The 17,041-nt window shown below is 37.8% G+C and overlaps 1 protein-coding gene across 7 annotated transcripts in view; it reads right to left on the reverse strand.

Moving 5' to 3' along the window:
- Positions 1-8,101: 8,101 nt before the first annotated feature.
- BCL11B (BAF chromatin remodeling complex subunit BCL11B) overlaps positions 8,102-17,041 on the reverse strand; it is a 105,060-nt gene continuing 96,120 nt past the window's right edge. For all 7 annotated transcript variants that reach the window (XM_038407441.2, XM_038407445.2, XM_038407444.2 and 4 more), the window contains one exon: positions 8,102-15,200. In XM_038407441.2, coding sequence (XP_038263369.1) covers positions 13,189-15,200 — 2,012 coding nt within the window. In that variant the 3' untranslated portion in view covers positions 8,102-13,188. The remainder of the gene's footprint in view (positions 15,201-17,041) is intronic.

The following is a 17,041-nucleotide window of genomic DNA, read 5'->3' on the forward strand; positions in this document are numbered from 1 at the left end:
GCTGATTGTGGCCTTGGTGTCTTGTGTGTTGAATATAGATGGCATATGAAGTCAAGTGCACTTCTCCTTACATGCAGACAAACAGTATCCTATGCCTGGAATCCACATTCATATACCCCATTGGTTCATCTCTACTTGAGGCACTTGGAAAATTAGAGTTTGAAAGCTCACTGCACAGAATGCCTTGAATGTGCAGGAAGTACCTCCAATGAACTAGAATAGAAACCATTGCTAGTAGACATAAACTAAAGCAAAAGGACACTTTATATTTACATGTATAGGTTGCTCCAGAGGTCTGTTGTGTGTGGAGGATGTAGTTCAGTTGTTCCTAAAATCCCAAGACAAGCATGGTGTGACAGTGTTGTAATGTCAGAGGGCCAGATTTTTAAAGGCATTTATGCTAACTTCCACTGAAATACATGGGAATTTAGTTGCCTAAGTATCTTTAAAAATCTGGACCAGAACACCCAGACCTAAGGGTCTGGAGTGCCTCATCATAACTAAGAAATTCCCCTCTAGGTGATTCACAGAGTAGCATTAACAGGCTTAGGAGAGGGCAAAGTCTGCTCTTGCTTGGCTAGAGGAAGAAATGACCAAGGTGCTGTGCTTAGAAAAACGTGATGGGGAAGAAAAACAAGTTGCCTTTGCATTCAAAAATCACTCAGCATTTGAATTAAACGGTTGATGTGAAATCATGTCCTTGCATGCTGGTAACAAATAAAACACTATCCTCTGCATTTTTAGAGTGGGGATAGGCATGTCACTTTCTCAGAGCCATGTGACCAGAGCTCTGCACATCAAGACAAGAACAAACCTTTGGGTAAAAATTGCTTTGCAAATTACATTGGACTGAAATGAATGAAAGCTACATAATTCCGCAGTTTGATCATCCAGATGTATCACGGAAGTTCAAGCAGACAGCCAAAATCTGCCTGACAAACCTAGCACTGATGATTCACCGCTGCTCCTTTGAGGGCAAACCTATTTGAGAAGCTGGACTCAGCCTGACAAAACAATGTAAGGAAACTTCAGACTGTCTTCAGAAACTTTGAAAGCTATTACACCAAATCAATCCTTTGAAACAATCCATACAGGTTTCTCTGTCAGGTTTTAAAACATCCATAGATCTAGTATGAGTAGCATGACATCTTAAACTAACTATAATTATTGGGTCATATCCTCCACTGGTGTAAATCAGGCTAACCCCATTGGATACAACAGAGCTCTGCTGATTTATGCTATCTGAGGAGTTAATCTCTGTGTTTTGTTGTTATGCAGACTGAAATGAAAGGATCAGTTTTCCATAACTTGCTTGAGAGTATAATGGAAATCAGAGATGGGGAAGACCTACAGTACTCCCAACCTTAAATGTTAAACCTTAAAAATCATGAGGCAAGCCACCAAAATCATGAGATTGTCTTAAAATCATGAGACATTTTAAAATACATTTTGAGTACTTTTTATTTGCCATCTGTTTTTTTAGCCTTTAGAATTCACTTGGGTCATTTTCATGCTTTTGTGCATAACCATAAGAGCTAAAATTTATTCTCTCAGATGTCTAAGGAGATTGGCCTAAAGTATTGATCTAGATCTGAACTTCCCCAAACACTGAAGGAGTTGATATCTGGTGTAGTTTTCAGTGCTTCTTGCTTCATGTAAAATTAAAAGAACACTGCTGAAATCTGGCCAAAAATTTAGATTTCTATTTTAGGATTTCATACTGCACTACTAAAATCAGTGGGAATTCTGCCATTGACTCTAATGAGAAGGCAATCAGACCATTAGACACCAGTTCTGCAATTGGCTCCATGTGGGCTCACAGTTCTACCTCTGTATCTTTCATTCCAGGATCAGGACACTAAGGAGCAAAACTTTGAAGTCTTTTATATCCATTGGAGAACTCTCTCTCTCTCTCTCTCTCTTTCTTTTTTTCTCTCTCTCCCCACTGGGCAAGACAGAGTGAAAGTAAATGGGACTTAGGCTCCTAAGTGTTTCAGACCTAGATCCTGAAAGATATTTAGGTGTCTAACTGCCACTGGGCTTCAGACACTTTGTAAATGGGACTTAGACTCCTAAATCAGTTAGCTGTTTTTGGAAATTATATCCACCATCTAACAGGCTTGATTCACCAGTTCTCCACCTGGTTACAAATCTCAGCTTAAACCTAGTACTGTTAAGCAATTAAGAAAATTAATCACGATTAATCGCACTGTTAATAAGAGAATACCATTTATTTAAATATTTTTGGATGTTTTCTACATTTTCAAATATATTGATTTCAATTACAACACAGAATACAAAGTGTACGGTGCTCACTTTATATTTATTTTTATTACAAATATTTGCACTGAAAAAAAGAGAAATAGTATTTTTCAATTCACCTAATACAAGTACTATAGTGCAATCAGTTTATCATGAACATTGAACTTACAAATGTAGAATTAGATACAAAAAATAACTGCATTCAAAAATAAAATAATGTAAAACTTTGGAGCCTACAAGTCCACTCAGTCCTACTTCTTGTTCAGCCAATCGTTTAGCAAACAAGTTTGTTTACATTTGCAGGAGTTAATGCTGCCCACTTCTGATATACAATGTCACCTGAAAGTGAGAACAGATGTTCACATGGTATTGTTGTAGCTGGTGTTGCAAGATATTTACAAGCTACATGTGGTAAGGATTCATATGTCTCTTCATGCTTCAATCACCATTCCAGAGGACATGGGTCCATGCTGATGACAGGTTCTGTTCGATAACGATCCAAAGCAGTGCGGACCGACAGGTGTTCATTTTCATCATCTGAGTCAGATGCCACCAGCATAAGGTTGATTTCCTTTTTTGGTGGTTTGGCTTCTGTAATTTCCGCATTTGAGTGTTGCTCTTTTAAGACTTCTGGAAGCATGCTCCACACCTCATCCCCTCAGATTTTGGAAGGCACTTCAGATTTTTAAACCTTGGGTCAAGTGCTGTAGCTATCTTTAGAAATCTCACATTGGTACCTTCTTTACATTTTGTCAAATCTGTAGTGAGTGTTCTTAAAACGAACAACATGTGCTTGGTCATCATCTGAGACTGATATAACATGAAGTATATGGCAGAATGCAGGTAAAATAGCAGGAGACATACAATTCTCCCCCCAAGGAGTTCAGTCACAAATTTAATTAATACATTATTTTTAACGAGCATCATCAGCATAGAAGCATGTACTCTGGAATAATGGCTGAAGCATGAAGGAGCATACAAATGTTTAGCATACCTTGCAATGCTGGCTACAAAAGTGTCATGCGAACACCTGTTCTCATGTCAGGTGACATTGTAAATAAGAAGCAGGCAGCATTATCTCCCGTAAATGTAAACACACTTGTTTGTCTTAGCGAGTGGCTGAACAAGAAGTAGGACTGAGTGGATTTGTAGGCTCTAATATTTTACATTGTTTTGTTTTTGAATGCAGTTATGTAACAAAAAAAATTCTACATTTGTAAGTTGCACCTTCATGATAGAGATTGCACTACAGTACCTGTATGAACTGAACTGAAAAAATACTATTTATTTTATCGTTTTTACAGTGCAAATATTTGTAATACAAATGATAATATAAAGTGAGCACTGTACACTTTGTATTCTATGTTATATTGAAATCAATATATTTGAAAATGTAGAAAAACATCCACAAATATTTAATAAATTTCAATTGGTATTCCATTGTTTAACAGTGCGATTAAAACCGCTATGAATCACGATTAAGTTTTTTAATTGCAATTTTTTGAGTTAATTGCATGGATGAACTGCAATTAATAGACAGCCTTACTGAAAATCATTTTCTCCTTTGCTTATATCTCAACATCTCCCTCCCGCTCCTCTTATTTTCTGATTGAACTCTGTCATTGTATTATTTCACTCTACAGATCATTTTGGGATAGTTTGCAAGAACAGTGCTTTGCTCAATAAAAAGAAAAGCAGTACTTGTGGCACCTTAGAGACTAACAAATTTCTCAATAAATTTCTCAGTAAAGTTACATTGTGTTGCATTTGTAATAAAAATTCAAGGCATTTTCTGCAGAGTGCTTGGTTTCTGGTTAGTTTGTTTTAGCCATCCTCACACTGGCAAAACTGCCATTGATATTAATATCATCTTCCCCTGGCTCTGCTGGTGGGATTGGCCTTGGTTCACATTTTGAGGCGTCATATAAAGAGTTTGCTCCCTTGGAGCAAGAGTTTGCCCCACTCCAGAAATGCGTCACCTCCCCAAGCCGTGGAGCTCTCACTAAATCGTGTTTGCTCTCTATGGTTTTCACAGTAGATAACCCACCTCACTGTGGCTTTTATGCTCCTACCTACTTTTAGTTGTTCCTGTGCATCATACAGCAGGGGAACTATGAGTTTCTAAATTCGGTAAAAGATACGGAAAAGAGGGTAATTTACATACACTTTTCACATAAACAAAAAAAGAAGAAGTGAAAGAGAAATATAACCCCCCCTCCCTTTTCCCCCAAAGGAATGAAATAGTTATAGCAGCTTAATTATGTATTTTAATTACATGCACATTAGAAAAAAACCCTATAGAATTATGTCTTTAAGAAAAGAACAGAAGGGCAACATTGCTATGTGTTTTACAGCGGCCCCTGAATATCAGATCAGGTGTTCAGAAATCTCTACTTCTACTTCTTTTTCTGGTGCTGAATTTTTGTGTTAATTTCAGTTTATGTGCTGGCCAGATGATGAGTGAGTTGTGCAAAACCCAAGAGTAAACAAACGACGTTATAATCAGCAACTAACTGTCTCATGGAAGATCTTCCCTTTGTAAGCTTGACATGTAAGTTTTGCAGGAAGGAATGTTTTACTTACACCACAACTGTGCCTTATACCTGCACCGTAGTGGGAATCCCAGTTGACCATGTTCAGCTGGATCCTGTTTCCAGCTGGTAACTAGGTTCTGGAGCTGAGAAACAGGACTATTAGTCTACTGGTTCCTAACTTCTGCTTGCTGGGGCTACTGTTTCTCCCAGTAGAAATCAACAGCTGAAGGATTTTGATGGCATCCACAGGACAGTTCAGTAGGGATGGATTTACGTCCTTACAATCATTGTGCAAACTACGGTTTCTATATGGGGTTTCAAATACATACATAGAGATTCATCACTGCATTATTCAATTATAATTAATTTCAGTGGAGTTACAGCAGCATAAAATTGGATAACACAGGAATAAACCAGGGCCACAATGTGTGGACTAGAATCTGATCTCAGTTACACAACTTAAATCAGGAGTAACTCAAGTGATCTCAGTATTTTAGATTTTCACCAGTGTACCAGAGATCTGAATCTGATTTTATATATTATACACGCAAACACAAACACCACCACCCCACACACACAGTACAGCATGGGCTAAACTGATAAACAATAATTCTCAATAGTAAAACCTTTTTTAAAGAGTACTGCCTATATTTTTGAAGTTATTTTAATTGATTGCCACTCTGTGTAGATATATGTATCACTACACTATGATTGCTTTCCTTCTCATTTTCATTAGCTTTGATGTGCTCTGATATACCAATGACTTCAACCTTCATCAGTGCTGTAGCTTGCCAGCTCCACATGAAAATATCTAAATGGTCTTAACTTGCTGCAGGAGATAGTCTCAAGTATCTGGGCGTACACACACACACACACACACACACACACACATAGACACATATGTGTGAAGAAAAGGAAATCTGTACTGGGTATTTCATTTCTATGTAGCATACTTGCCTCTTGATCAGCAATTTATTGGAAAGCATAATTAGCACTGTCTTTTCCTGAACTAGTTTTCATCCCAAAGCCCTGATCCACCTAAGCACTTAAAAATGTGCATTACTTTGACCAACAGAGTAGGCCCATATTATAACTTGTCATGATAAAACCTACAGGAAGAGTGATAGGGACAGAATAGGTTCACTTTTTTTTAACAATCCTATATTTTTAGAATTAAAATATGAAATGATGTTTTATCCTATTCCACCTATAGTAACATCTAGTAAATATATAGTAGGGAACAATCTTGCATTTGGTAAGGGATGGATGAAACAAAAGAATAGGTCTTTTCCATCTCTAACATGTGTGATCCTTTCCAGGAAAGAATAGTCTGCCATCTGACAGAAAATGGAATACATGTTGTCATTGAATAACTAAAGGTCAGTGTTTAGCTGAGCTGGGAGAATAATTCATAGCAAACCATCCACCAGACAAATATTGCCTCTTTTTTTGTTTTACAAATTGATCAAATTTTCTCAAATGTATCTGTTATTCAGAATTATTTCCTGAATGATTTCTGCAACAAATTCTTTGTCTGTTCACAAATCTCTCATTGCGAGTGTTCAATCTTCAAGCTATTTTGACAGGACACATAGATCACATGTACATTTCTGTTCCCTGACTGGCCTTAGAATGCAATGCAACCCTTAGATCCACTTTATGGTGTGAATACTAGTTATTATATTTTCTGCTAATATTCTGCAATATGGCCCTAAAATTTACGTAAATTTCTTGCCAGTAAACTCACTGGCTCAGATTCTGATCTCACATATATTTATGTAAATCAGGAGTAAGCCTATTAAATCCATAAAGCTACACTGGTCTCAAATTAATATAAGTAAGAATCAGGCCCTTCAAAATTAAATTGGTTTATAACCTCATGTTCCTTTATTACAATAATGCTAAGGAAGAGGTAATTTAAAGGGATTCTGAAAAGAAAAAATGAGTTAAGAGATTTTTAAGTTTAAGGGAAAATGCACACTGAAAGGAAAAATATATGAAACTTAAAAATAAAATACAGTGTCCTTTAAAAGAATTCTTCTGTTGCAGAGTGCCTTTAAAATGTACCTTACTTGGCATTTTGGAAATTATAAGAGCATGAACTTTAATCCAATTTAATTGTCAAAGAGCCTGATTCTCATCTCACACTACCATAACTGTTAGAATAGTTTAACTGTTACATCACTCGAGCCCCGATTCAGCAAAGCACGTAAGCACACACGTAACTTCAGTAGATTCATAAATATTAAGGGCACAAGGGACCATTAGATCATCTAATCTGACCTCCTGTATATTACAGGCCATTAAATTTCACCCAGTTATACCTGTATTGAGCCCAGTAACCTGTATTTGACCAAAGCATAATTTAAGCATGAGTAGTCCTATTGAAGACAAGGAGATTACTCACAAGCTTAGAAATATGGCACCTACTTACATATTTTGCTATATCAGGACCTAAGTGAGTTAAGAATCTGGCCCTCAAAGCTTCACAAATAAATCTTGAATTGTCTAATAGCAGTTTTGTATACAATTATCCCAGTCAAGGTTTTCTTACAGTTGTTAAAAGTTTTGGCTTGATAGGGAAGAAGAGGGTGGTGAATTCTTTTGAGCTATAATTGTCTCCATCCTTACAATACTCTCCAAATTGAGCCTTATTCCGCCTTTAGATGCATATACGTCACTCCCCCTGCACTCAGTCAGAAGGGCAAATGTGTATCTAAAGATAAATTTTGGTGTATGTAAAATATTGCTTGGAAGCCCATACTGCGTGAGACAAATTCTGCTCTCAGTTAAGTCAATGAATGGTGTTATTCCATATTTACATCAGAGAACAGAGGCCCTGATCCAGTAAAGCCCCTAACAACCTTTAACCACTGGGACTGCTCACCTGCTGAAAGTGAAGTATATCCTTAAGTATGTTGCTGGGTGGGGGCTTGAGTGCAAAGTTCAGCTCACAAAAAACAGAAACAACCACGCTTACCTTCCAGTACTTAAAGCTACTTCTTCTGGGACATTTTAAGTGTTTAAAATATTGCTCCAGCTTGCATTGCTTAAGGCTCCAATTCAGGAAAGCCCTTAAGCACATGCCTTACTTTAAGTATACACTCAAGTCTCATTGGCTTTAGTGGGATTTAAGCACATGCTTAAAATTAAACAAGTGCTAAAATGCCCTTCCTGAATAGGGACGCTTTCCTGAATTGATACCTAACTGAACTGATTCAAAGATATTCCATAAGTCTAATGAACCATAATGATCCTCAGTTTTTCAGGTCCTCCCAAATTTAAAATAAACAGGAAAAACAAGATTTGGAGATCAAGTCAAATGTCCAATTTATTTTTATAACTTGAAACTGGAACAAACGTTGTTTTGAACGAGCGTACAAATGAAATGGTAGACACATGCTGAACTCAACATTGTGACAATAAGGGAAAAAAGAGGCCAAAAATCTTGTACAGAGAATAAAAGGAACAATAAATATTTCACTAAGCCATATTGAAATGACCTCCAGCCATCTCAACATTTTATCAATAATAAAAAAAAAGTGCTCTTGTTTTTTAAACAGAGCACAAATACCAAGCAATAATAAATAGTTCCAAACTTGTAGTAAAAGACAAAACCTCCAAGTAAACAACAAAAGCTCATACAATAAGTAATAGAAAAAGGTAATAAAAATATTTTGCCTTGCCGGTACAAATGCAAACAACTTAAATCAACATTACTTTGCTTTGCAGTTCTAAAATACAAAGAGCACCATAAAAATGAGTTTGCTTGTGATAAACAAAACCTTGGACTGTCTTGTACTCAGGACTGGGATGAAATGCTGATTTTTGACCCCTTTTTTTCATATAGATATTTTCCTTCCCAAAAATGAGATTACAGGCCCACTCCTGCTCCCATAGAAGTTAACTGAAGTTTTGCTATTGACTTCAATGGAAACAGAAGTGGGCACTGGAAGTAATAAATTTCAACTTAATAAAATGTTAAACTGAATTGTGAATATAAATATGGCAGCATAATAGCTACTGTATGTCTATGTAATATTGTGCTTATGGCCTAGTAAAGTATGATTCTCCTAAACAGGAAGCAGAGGGTCTCCATTGTCACTACAGTCTGTAGAAACACATTCCTTGTGCTTTTTGGGTGACTTACTGTTGGTTTATGAATGATTTAAGTCACACGATTAGACAACTGCTGGTTTAACTACCTTAGTAAGAAACAATAGGACTAGTGGTGCTCCCAAGCAATTTGCTTTAAAATAAAAGTTGATGTTTTTTTTCTTTCAAGGAATTGGTCTTAGACTGGAAACCTAGGATTCAATGCTGATCTTCATTAGACTGGTGTGTATTCAGGGGTACTCCACTAAATTCCATGAGGTTACTCCAGATTTACACCAGTGTAACAAAGATTAGAGTTTTCACTATAAAGTAGTATACATCTTTAAGGGGCCAGATTCCGATCTCAGTTACACTGGTATAAATCAGGAGTAAATCTTATGAATTAATCCTGATTTACACCATCGTCACTGAAATCAAAACTTCACCAATAGGTAAATCTTAGGATAGGGTGTAGTCAAGCAAGAAGGCAACATCTGCAAGATAGCTGGGTCAAATTCTGCTCTCAGTTACAACCATGCCACCCCAATGGCTTTAACTGCATTGCAGAGATGAAAGTGAAGGAAGAATTTGGCATGGTGTTTTTTCACCACCTTTTTCTGAAACAATGCAATTTCCTCCTTCTCTCCCACCTTAAAATATTCAATAGAATGTCATCGCCACTTCTGCTACTTGTCCCCCTCCCAACCAAAAGAGAGAGAGAATAGAAAAGAGAAATCAAAAGGCACAGAATTTCATCCCAGTCCCTCAAACATTCAGAAATTTATGGAATGTACAATTAGGAGTACAGCAGCAAAGCAGATAATAACATGGACTGGCAAGACCTGTACATGGAATAGGTCCTGTTCTGACAGGGAAAACGAAGGCTGTGCCTGGACCAATTTTACTTCAATCCAAATTACAATTGTACCAAGAGCAGGTCACTTTACCTGTGTCAAAGCAGATGTAACAGCTTTTAAAGAGTAAAATTACTTTATTCTGGAGGGCAGGAGTTAGGGAAGTGAGTGGGAGGCAGTGGTGGTAGAGAAGATGCTATAAACAGCTAATCATTTGCAAGGGAGAAAAAAATCTCCTCTCTCTCTCTCTAGAAGGGGAATCTGTGGAATGTTACTTCAAACATCTTTACAAAAACTGAATTTCCCTTATCATGAATAGGTAATAACCATTCAGCCTGGTTCACCCATACCTGGTAAAACCTTGATGCAAGGGGCCCAGGCAACTTTGAAGATATTAGAGCCCTGTGGGAACAGCACTTTTTTTTGTAGGCCATTTCTGACAAAAAAAAATATATACAACTAAAATCATTTGTGAACAAAAAAATAAAATAAAATAAAATGAAATTAAAAAAGCACTTAATTATTTTGTTTTGTTTCTTTTACTTAAAGGTCGTCTAACAACCCCTCCCCCCCCTTTTCTTCCTGTACAATAAGGACTTAACATACAAATTTTTTTTGCAATATTTTATCCTGCCAAATTAAAAAAATATATTATTGGCAGCCTGTTTGTTTGTTTTTATTTTTATTTCCAAATTCACTAACAAAAAGGTACATTAAATCCCTTTAAAAGGACAAGCGTACAGTTAAAAAATTACAAGCTTCAGTAAAAATACAGCGAGTGCCTACATCATATGAATCAACCAATATCAATATCCATTCCAGAAGGGGGGGGGGAAGAGAAAAATAGGTATAGGTCAGAAACGTGATTTTTTTCTGCAAAGCAATAACAATATTAAGCACTTTTTTCTACATACTTTTTCTACATGGTGTAGCAATCACCTTTTAATCCCCAAATACAAGTTTCTATACATTTTTGAAATAAAAATTCAACACCCAAGGCAGAAAAATTTTTACTAAAACTCAAGACTTTACAGTTACAGTGACAAGAACAAATTTATAGACCCACCATTTAAATTTTACTGCAACATTTTCAAGGAAAAAAGAAAAGGTGTTTTTTTTGTTGTTTTTTGTTTTTTTGTTTTTTCTTTCTGGTTTTGTAAAATGCCCAAGCATTCTCCATTATTACAAATACTGGTCCACTTTTACAGTAATCAAGAAATTTTAATATATATAATATATACTAAAACCCCGTCACCAAAAGAAAACAATATACACATGGCCATCATGGCATTTTTTAATAACCTATTAAGCAAACTTTGAAAAAAAAAAAGATTGCTCAAACACACATACACACAATTTTTTTTACCCTTGTATGTATTCAATACTGTAAACGTATTTTAAGACAGAGTGCACTAAATTTAACTTTTAAAAAAAATTAGCCATTGTTCCTGAATTGTTTTTTCTCATTCAATGATAACTTGTAATTTGTGTCATATGAGTTTTAATTCAGCAGTAAATCATTTCCATTCCATTTCCTAAGCAGCGTTGTCCTGAAAAAAAAAAAAGCTGAGAATAATTCAGCTAATGGATGTCCGAAGTTGTGCTGGGTATGCATCTTCATTTGATTGGGTCTTATGGCATTTTCATGTCCACTATCTTCAACCAGTAATTTTTTTTAAGTAAATGTGGCTCTTTTTTTTCCCCTTAAAGAATGTACTTTTCTTGTTTTACTTTTTTAAAAGTCTTTTCATTTCACAAAAACGTTTTGCATTTGTCTCAAGAGACTCAGATAGGAAGATCAGTTTTCAAGGCACTCACGTCAAATTGAATGGCAGTAGAAAAACTGTCCAATAAATTATTTTTATTTTATTTTTCTTTATAGTGCCAGTATTGTGAATGCCATGCTTAGCAACACTGACACTTAATCTCAGCTGTTCCCTTACAGTTTAACCCACCTTTGGGCCAAGGAGAAGAATATGCTGTAATTTCTTGTTCAGAAGCCATTTTCTCTTAAACACAAACAAAAGTTTTAAAGTGCGGGTCAACATAATCAAAATGTCTAACCTTAATTGTCCACTCTTTGTTATCATTAGTCCTAATATACTAAAAAATAAAACAATTGGAAAACAGAGCAGCTGCATTCTTTTCTTACAATGCTTTGCTCATTATGGGGCTTGCTCCTGCTCCCAATTAAATCAATGAGAAACCACTCATTGACTTCAGTGGGAGCAGAATCAGGCCAATACAGGTATTATGATTAATTTTCCCCTTCCTTACAATAACATTGTTGTGCATTATATGAGATAATCCTGATATTTTCTACTCGCCATCCAAATACCTTATAAATTCTATTCTATCAGATTGAGAAAGTACCAATCAGCTCTAGTTACAATTGCCTTAATTACAGCGATTCTAGTTGCAGTATACTACTGAGCTAAGTAAGGGGTTTGTACATATATCCCAAACTCAGTTAGTTTTGTGTGTGTGTGTGTGTGTGTGTGTGGTAAACTAAAAGAATGGCATTTCGTTCATCCAAGGTGAAGAAAATGCTACAATACCTTAAAAGAGCTTTTATTACAACTATGAGGATTCTTTCGGTTATCTTAATTACTGAACCAGGAACAAGTGACAAAATGGCGGCATCTCAGTACATATCATTAATAACCCTAATAAACTATCTGATAATAATCCACAATTAAGAATGCTATTGCTTTGTTCAATGTAGCTGCCTTCAGAGAATACCTGCACCCATGTCTTTTTAGTTGACATAACTTTAATGTTGAAGTCTACATAGAAAAGGCCTCTATCTTTAGCGACATTGTCAGTGCTACATATCAGATCCAATTCCAAAAGAAAGTGCTAATTTTAAAGATTGTTATCCGCTGTACAATTTTATTTTCCCTAATCTCCAAGGTTATTTTACAAAAAAGAAAGAAGAAGAAGAAGAAGAAGAAGAAGAGAAAGAATTCAGTTAAAATGTTGGCTTCTTCACAAGAAATTACACATGCTTAGCTTAAATTTCAACAAAGCAGCGGCCCCAAAATTATAATTTAAAAAGATATGCCTCTCCCCCTACAATGCAAGTAATCTCAGGCTACTACTGGGTAAAATTAAAAAGGGATACCCAACAAAATTTTAAAAGAAATTTAAACAGAAAGAATAAAAAAAAGTACCTGCACATGCCAAAAAATTACAAAAACCCAATAAATACAGAAATTATTGCACAGTTAAAAGGCTCCACAATTTTACTGCCTTAATCAACCCTCAGGTTTAATAGAACTTTGTAGACACAGGTTATATTTAAGTGCCAAGGTCTGGCACCTACTATAGTTATGCTAAGTTATGTTTACGGAGGCAAGTTAGGTCAGCTTTTCTCAGTTGGCAATAGTTAAACTGTACAAATTAAATGTTACCTAGACCCCTGATTTAACCCAGTGGGGGTCTTAGCTTCTTTCTGCCTGCTCAATTTTGACGTCATTTGTCAGCAAATGTTCTCCATGCCACTTTTTCATGTGTTTCTCCAGGGTGCTGTAAACACTGAAGGGCATCTGGCAAATGTCGCAGCGGTAGACCTCCTTCCCTATCTGGCCATGCGTTTTCATATGACGTGTCAGCTTACTGCTCTGGGCACATGCATAGTTGCAGAGCTCGCATTTGTAAGGCCGCTCTCCCGTGTGGCTCCGGCGATGCACCGTTAAGTTGCTGCAGTTCTTAAAGACCTTGCCACAGTACTCGCATGTATCGCTCCTCCGCCCTTCCTTTGAACTGGGTCGACCGGGACCAGGTCCACTGATGTGGGGAGTGCTGCCTCCGCTCGCTGTCCCACTGCGCCCTGAGAGACCCCCATCCAGCATGTCACCTGGTGGAGTGGAGAAACGCAGGCTTCCGTTCTCTGAAGAATGCTCAGAAGAAGTTGCAAAGGGGGATTGTCGGGAGTCTGTGAATCCTAGAAACGGATCCTTCATGAAGTGCCTTGATGCTGCATATCCTACCAGCCATTGGGAGTAAACATTTTCAGAAGGTATTATTGTTGCTGGTGGTAAGTCCAAATCTTTCTCTATTTTTATCCTTTTAGAAGAGTTGTTTAAACTGGGGCTCGTGATAGGTGTTGGCTTGCGAGGGAACAAGCCTGGGAAGGGTTCACCTGGGCCAAAGTTTCTTCCATTGACTGTCCCTTCCTCAGTGCGGTCAAGTTCTCCTGCCACTGAGTCTTCATCGCCTGTGTCTCTCTGACAGAGGTCTCGAGGACACAGGTCTCGCTGATCAGAAGACCTTTTCATGAAGCTACTCCTCTTCTGTTTTTCAGCTAGCATGTCATTGTATTGCTGGATGGCACCGAGACTTACATTCTCTATAACTTTTCCAAGGACAAGGGATTTTTCATCTGGTAGCGATTTGGAACCGTTCTCTCGGTTACGACTTAGCTCTGAGTCCATGCTGAAGCTTGACTCTGGCCTGCTCTCGTTTTCAAGCTCCTCTTCCTCCTCCTCTTCTTCTTCCTCTTCTTCATTGTCATGGCCCAGGGAGGGATCACTCTCATTCCTGAAATCTGTCTCACTGGATTTTAGTCCCTCTCCAGTGAGCTCACTTGTGCCTGGCTCAGGAGAACTTGTGGTGGAGAGTCCATCATCTGACCTGCCTGTCATGGAGCCAGCTTTGTGCATATGTGTTTTCATATGACGTTTTAGCTTGCTGGCCTGGGAGCAAGCATGATCGCAGAGTTGACATTTGTAGGGCTTTTCTCCTGTATGACTGCGTCGGTGCACGATAAGATTACTCTGGAACTTGAATGTTTTCCCACAGAATTCACAGGACTTACTCTTTGCCTGAGGCTGCGGCGGCGTAGTGCTGCTTGGGGGCATCGGTGGCAATGGCGGGGTGCTCAAAAAAGGTGATTTAGGACTAGGCTGGAAAGGATTCAACAAGCGATGCATAGGGTTGGTGCGATTCGGTGAGACTGGAGGAGGGGTAGAATTGTTTCCTGCTAGTTCTCGAAGCCTTCTGGAGAAATCCATCGCTGGGGACTCAATTGCCATGGGGTTTAAACGCATAACTCTGTCAAAGGCACTGGGATGCTGGGCAACTAACCCCATTTCTTCGGCACTAAGGCGATGTGGATCCAGATGATGACGAGGCGGTGGGCTGAACAGAGGAGGTGTATTAGGGAGCCGACCCTCACCAAAGCCAGGGTGATCACGTAGGATGGGGCCCGTCATCCGCAAAAGACTAAAAGGGTTGTTGTCTCCAAGGAAATTCATCAGCGGGGACTGTGCAACAGTCTCTGGTCCCAGAGGAGGAGGGATGGTGATGCGTGGAGTAAGGGAACTGTTTGAAGGGCTGGTTTCCAGGTAGATGCGGAATCCATGTGTGTTCTGGGCATGCTGAAGCAAGAACCAAGCGCTATTAAAAGGCTGCTTGCATGTTGTGCAAATATAGCTTGAAGGCTCATCTTTACCTAAAAAAGAAAAACAGAGAGAACACTCAAAAAATAATACAGTGGAGAATATTTAAATACCATTGGCATGTACTTTATTTTGTTAACAGATTTAGTCCTTGGAATTTCTGAAAGGGGATTTAATTGCAATGTATTGATTGATATAAAATGTTGCCCAGCGTATTTACTCATCCAACATGTTTATTCATTGAATATGTATGATATACATTACACATACTTGCCTTCTGTGTATATCTTTATATACTATATCATATAAAACCTTGATTTTTGGCATATAGGGACAAAACTTGCTTCACACATTTATTCCATGTAAAAATATTTGTTTCAAGGCATCTAATGCTATGTATAAAGTCAAAAGAAAATGTGATGTAGTACGTAGATCTGTTTTATGGTTGTGATATCATGTTCAGTCTTTAATTTTATATTTGTATACATTTTACTCAGCAATCACCCCAGATCTTTGCTGTATTTAATGTATACATGCTTCAATCATGCTGTCCCCGAAATTTTTAAAGCAGTATGTGGGTATTTATCTGCACAATTCCCATTAAAGTCAACAGGATCTTGGAAAACGTATCCCTTTGACATTCTCTTTGCCAAAACACCAAGAAGCCACTCAAGTGAAATATCCGGTAATCAAAGCTGACAGAAGAGTTGCAATTAACAGTAAAAAATATTGGGCAGTGCTTGAACTGGATCCCAAGAATTTCTGAGCCTGAGCCTGTCCTCCATCGTAGAAATGGTAACCAGAGCCAAAAACATGGCTCTCTATTTGCCTTTCTAGCCTCCTTTAAACAACTGTATAAGGTGGGAAACATTCCTTTAACCCTGATTCAGTTTACATACAAGACAGGTGTAGACAAGTCTGCACTACAGTCATAATTTTACTATCTAAAATATTCCAACCCTGGACATAATATAAAATTTTTATTATCTTCAAAAGCATGGTCTTTTCCCCTTTAGTGCTTCCGCAGCAGTCTAACCCCTATACATGCATACACACACATCAGCTTGAAAATCATGCTTCAGGACATTTTTTTTTTTTTAGAATGACAGGTTTCAGAGTAGCAGCCGTGTTAGTCTGTATTCGCAAAAAGAAAAGGAGTACTTGTGGCACCTTAGAGACTAACAAATTTATTAGAGCATAAGCTTTCGTGAGCTACAGCTCACTTCATCGGATGCATTTGAAGTGAGCTGTAGCTCACGAAAGCTTATGCTCTAATAAATTTGTTAGTCTCTAAGGTGCCACAAGTACTCTTTTTTTCTTTTTTTTAGAAGTGTGTCTTTGAAAGTAGCTACCTTTTATGGAAAAACTAAAATTGAATTTTTGGATTTCTTTCTATGACTTAATATATTCTGAGCAGTGATGGACCTAAACCAGAGCCCTGAATCCAAATGCAATAAATTTTTTGAAGTTCAGAACCAGGACTGAACTTCCTCTGTCCTGCCCTATGCATAATGAACTGAACCAAATCCCAGCTAGTAACAACTGCAAGAGTTTGGCTCTGGATCTAAATTTTACAACCCACTTCCAGTTGTAAGTATTAGGTTATGCAGAAGCCTGTTGCTCAACCTTTATGTTTGAAATCAAAAGTGTTAATAGGTGAATCAACTGTACTATCAAAACTGCCTTTTTAAAGCTAAGTGACTCACAGGGTATGTCTACACTGCACTAAAGCACCCTTGCATGGCCTGTGTCAGGTGACTCTGGCTGCGGGGCTATAAAACTGTAGTGTAGACATTTGGGCTCGGATTGGAACCCAGGCTCTGGGACGCTCCCTTCTCATGTGGTCCCAGAGCCTGGGCTCCAGCCCGAGCCTGAACATCTACACTGCAATGTT

The sequence above is a fragment of the Dermochelys coriacea genome, chromosome 6 (genome assembly GCF_009764565.3).
Source record: "Dermochelys coriacea isolate rDerCor1 chromosome 6, rDerCor1.pri.v4, whole genome shotgun sequence".
Taxonomy (NCBI): domain Eukaryota; kingdom Metazoa; phylum Chordata; order Testudines; family Dermochelyidae; genus Dermochelys; species Dermochelys coriacea.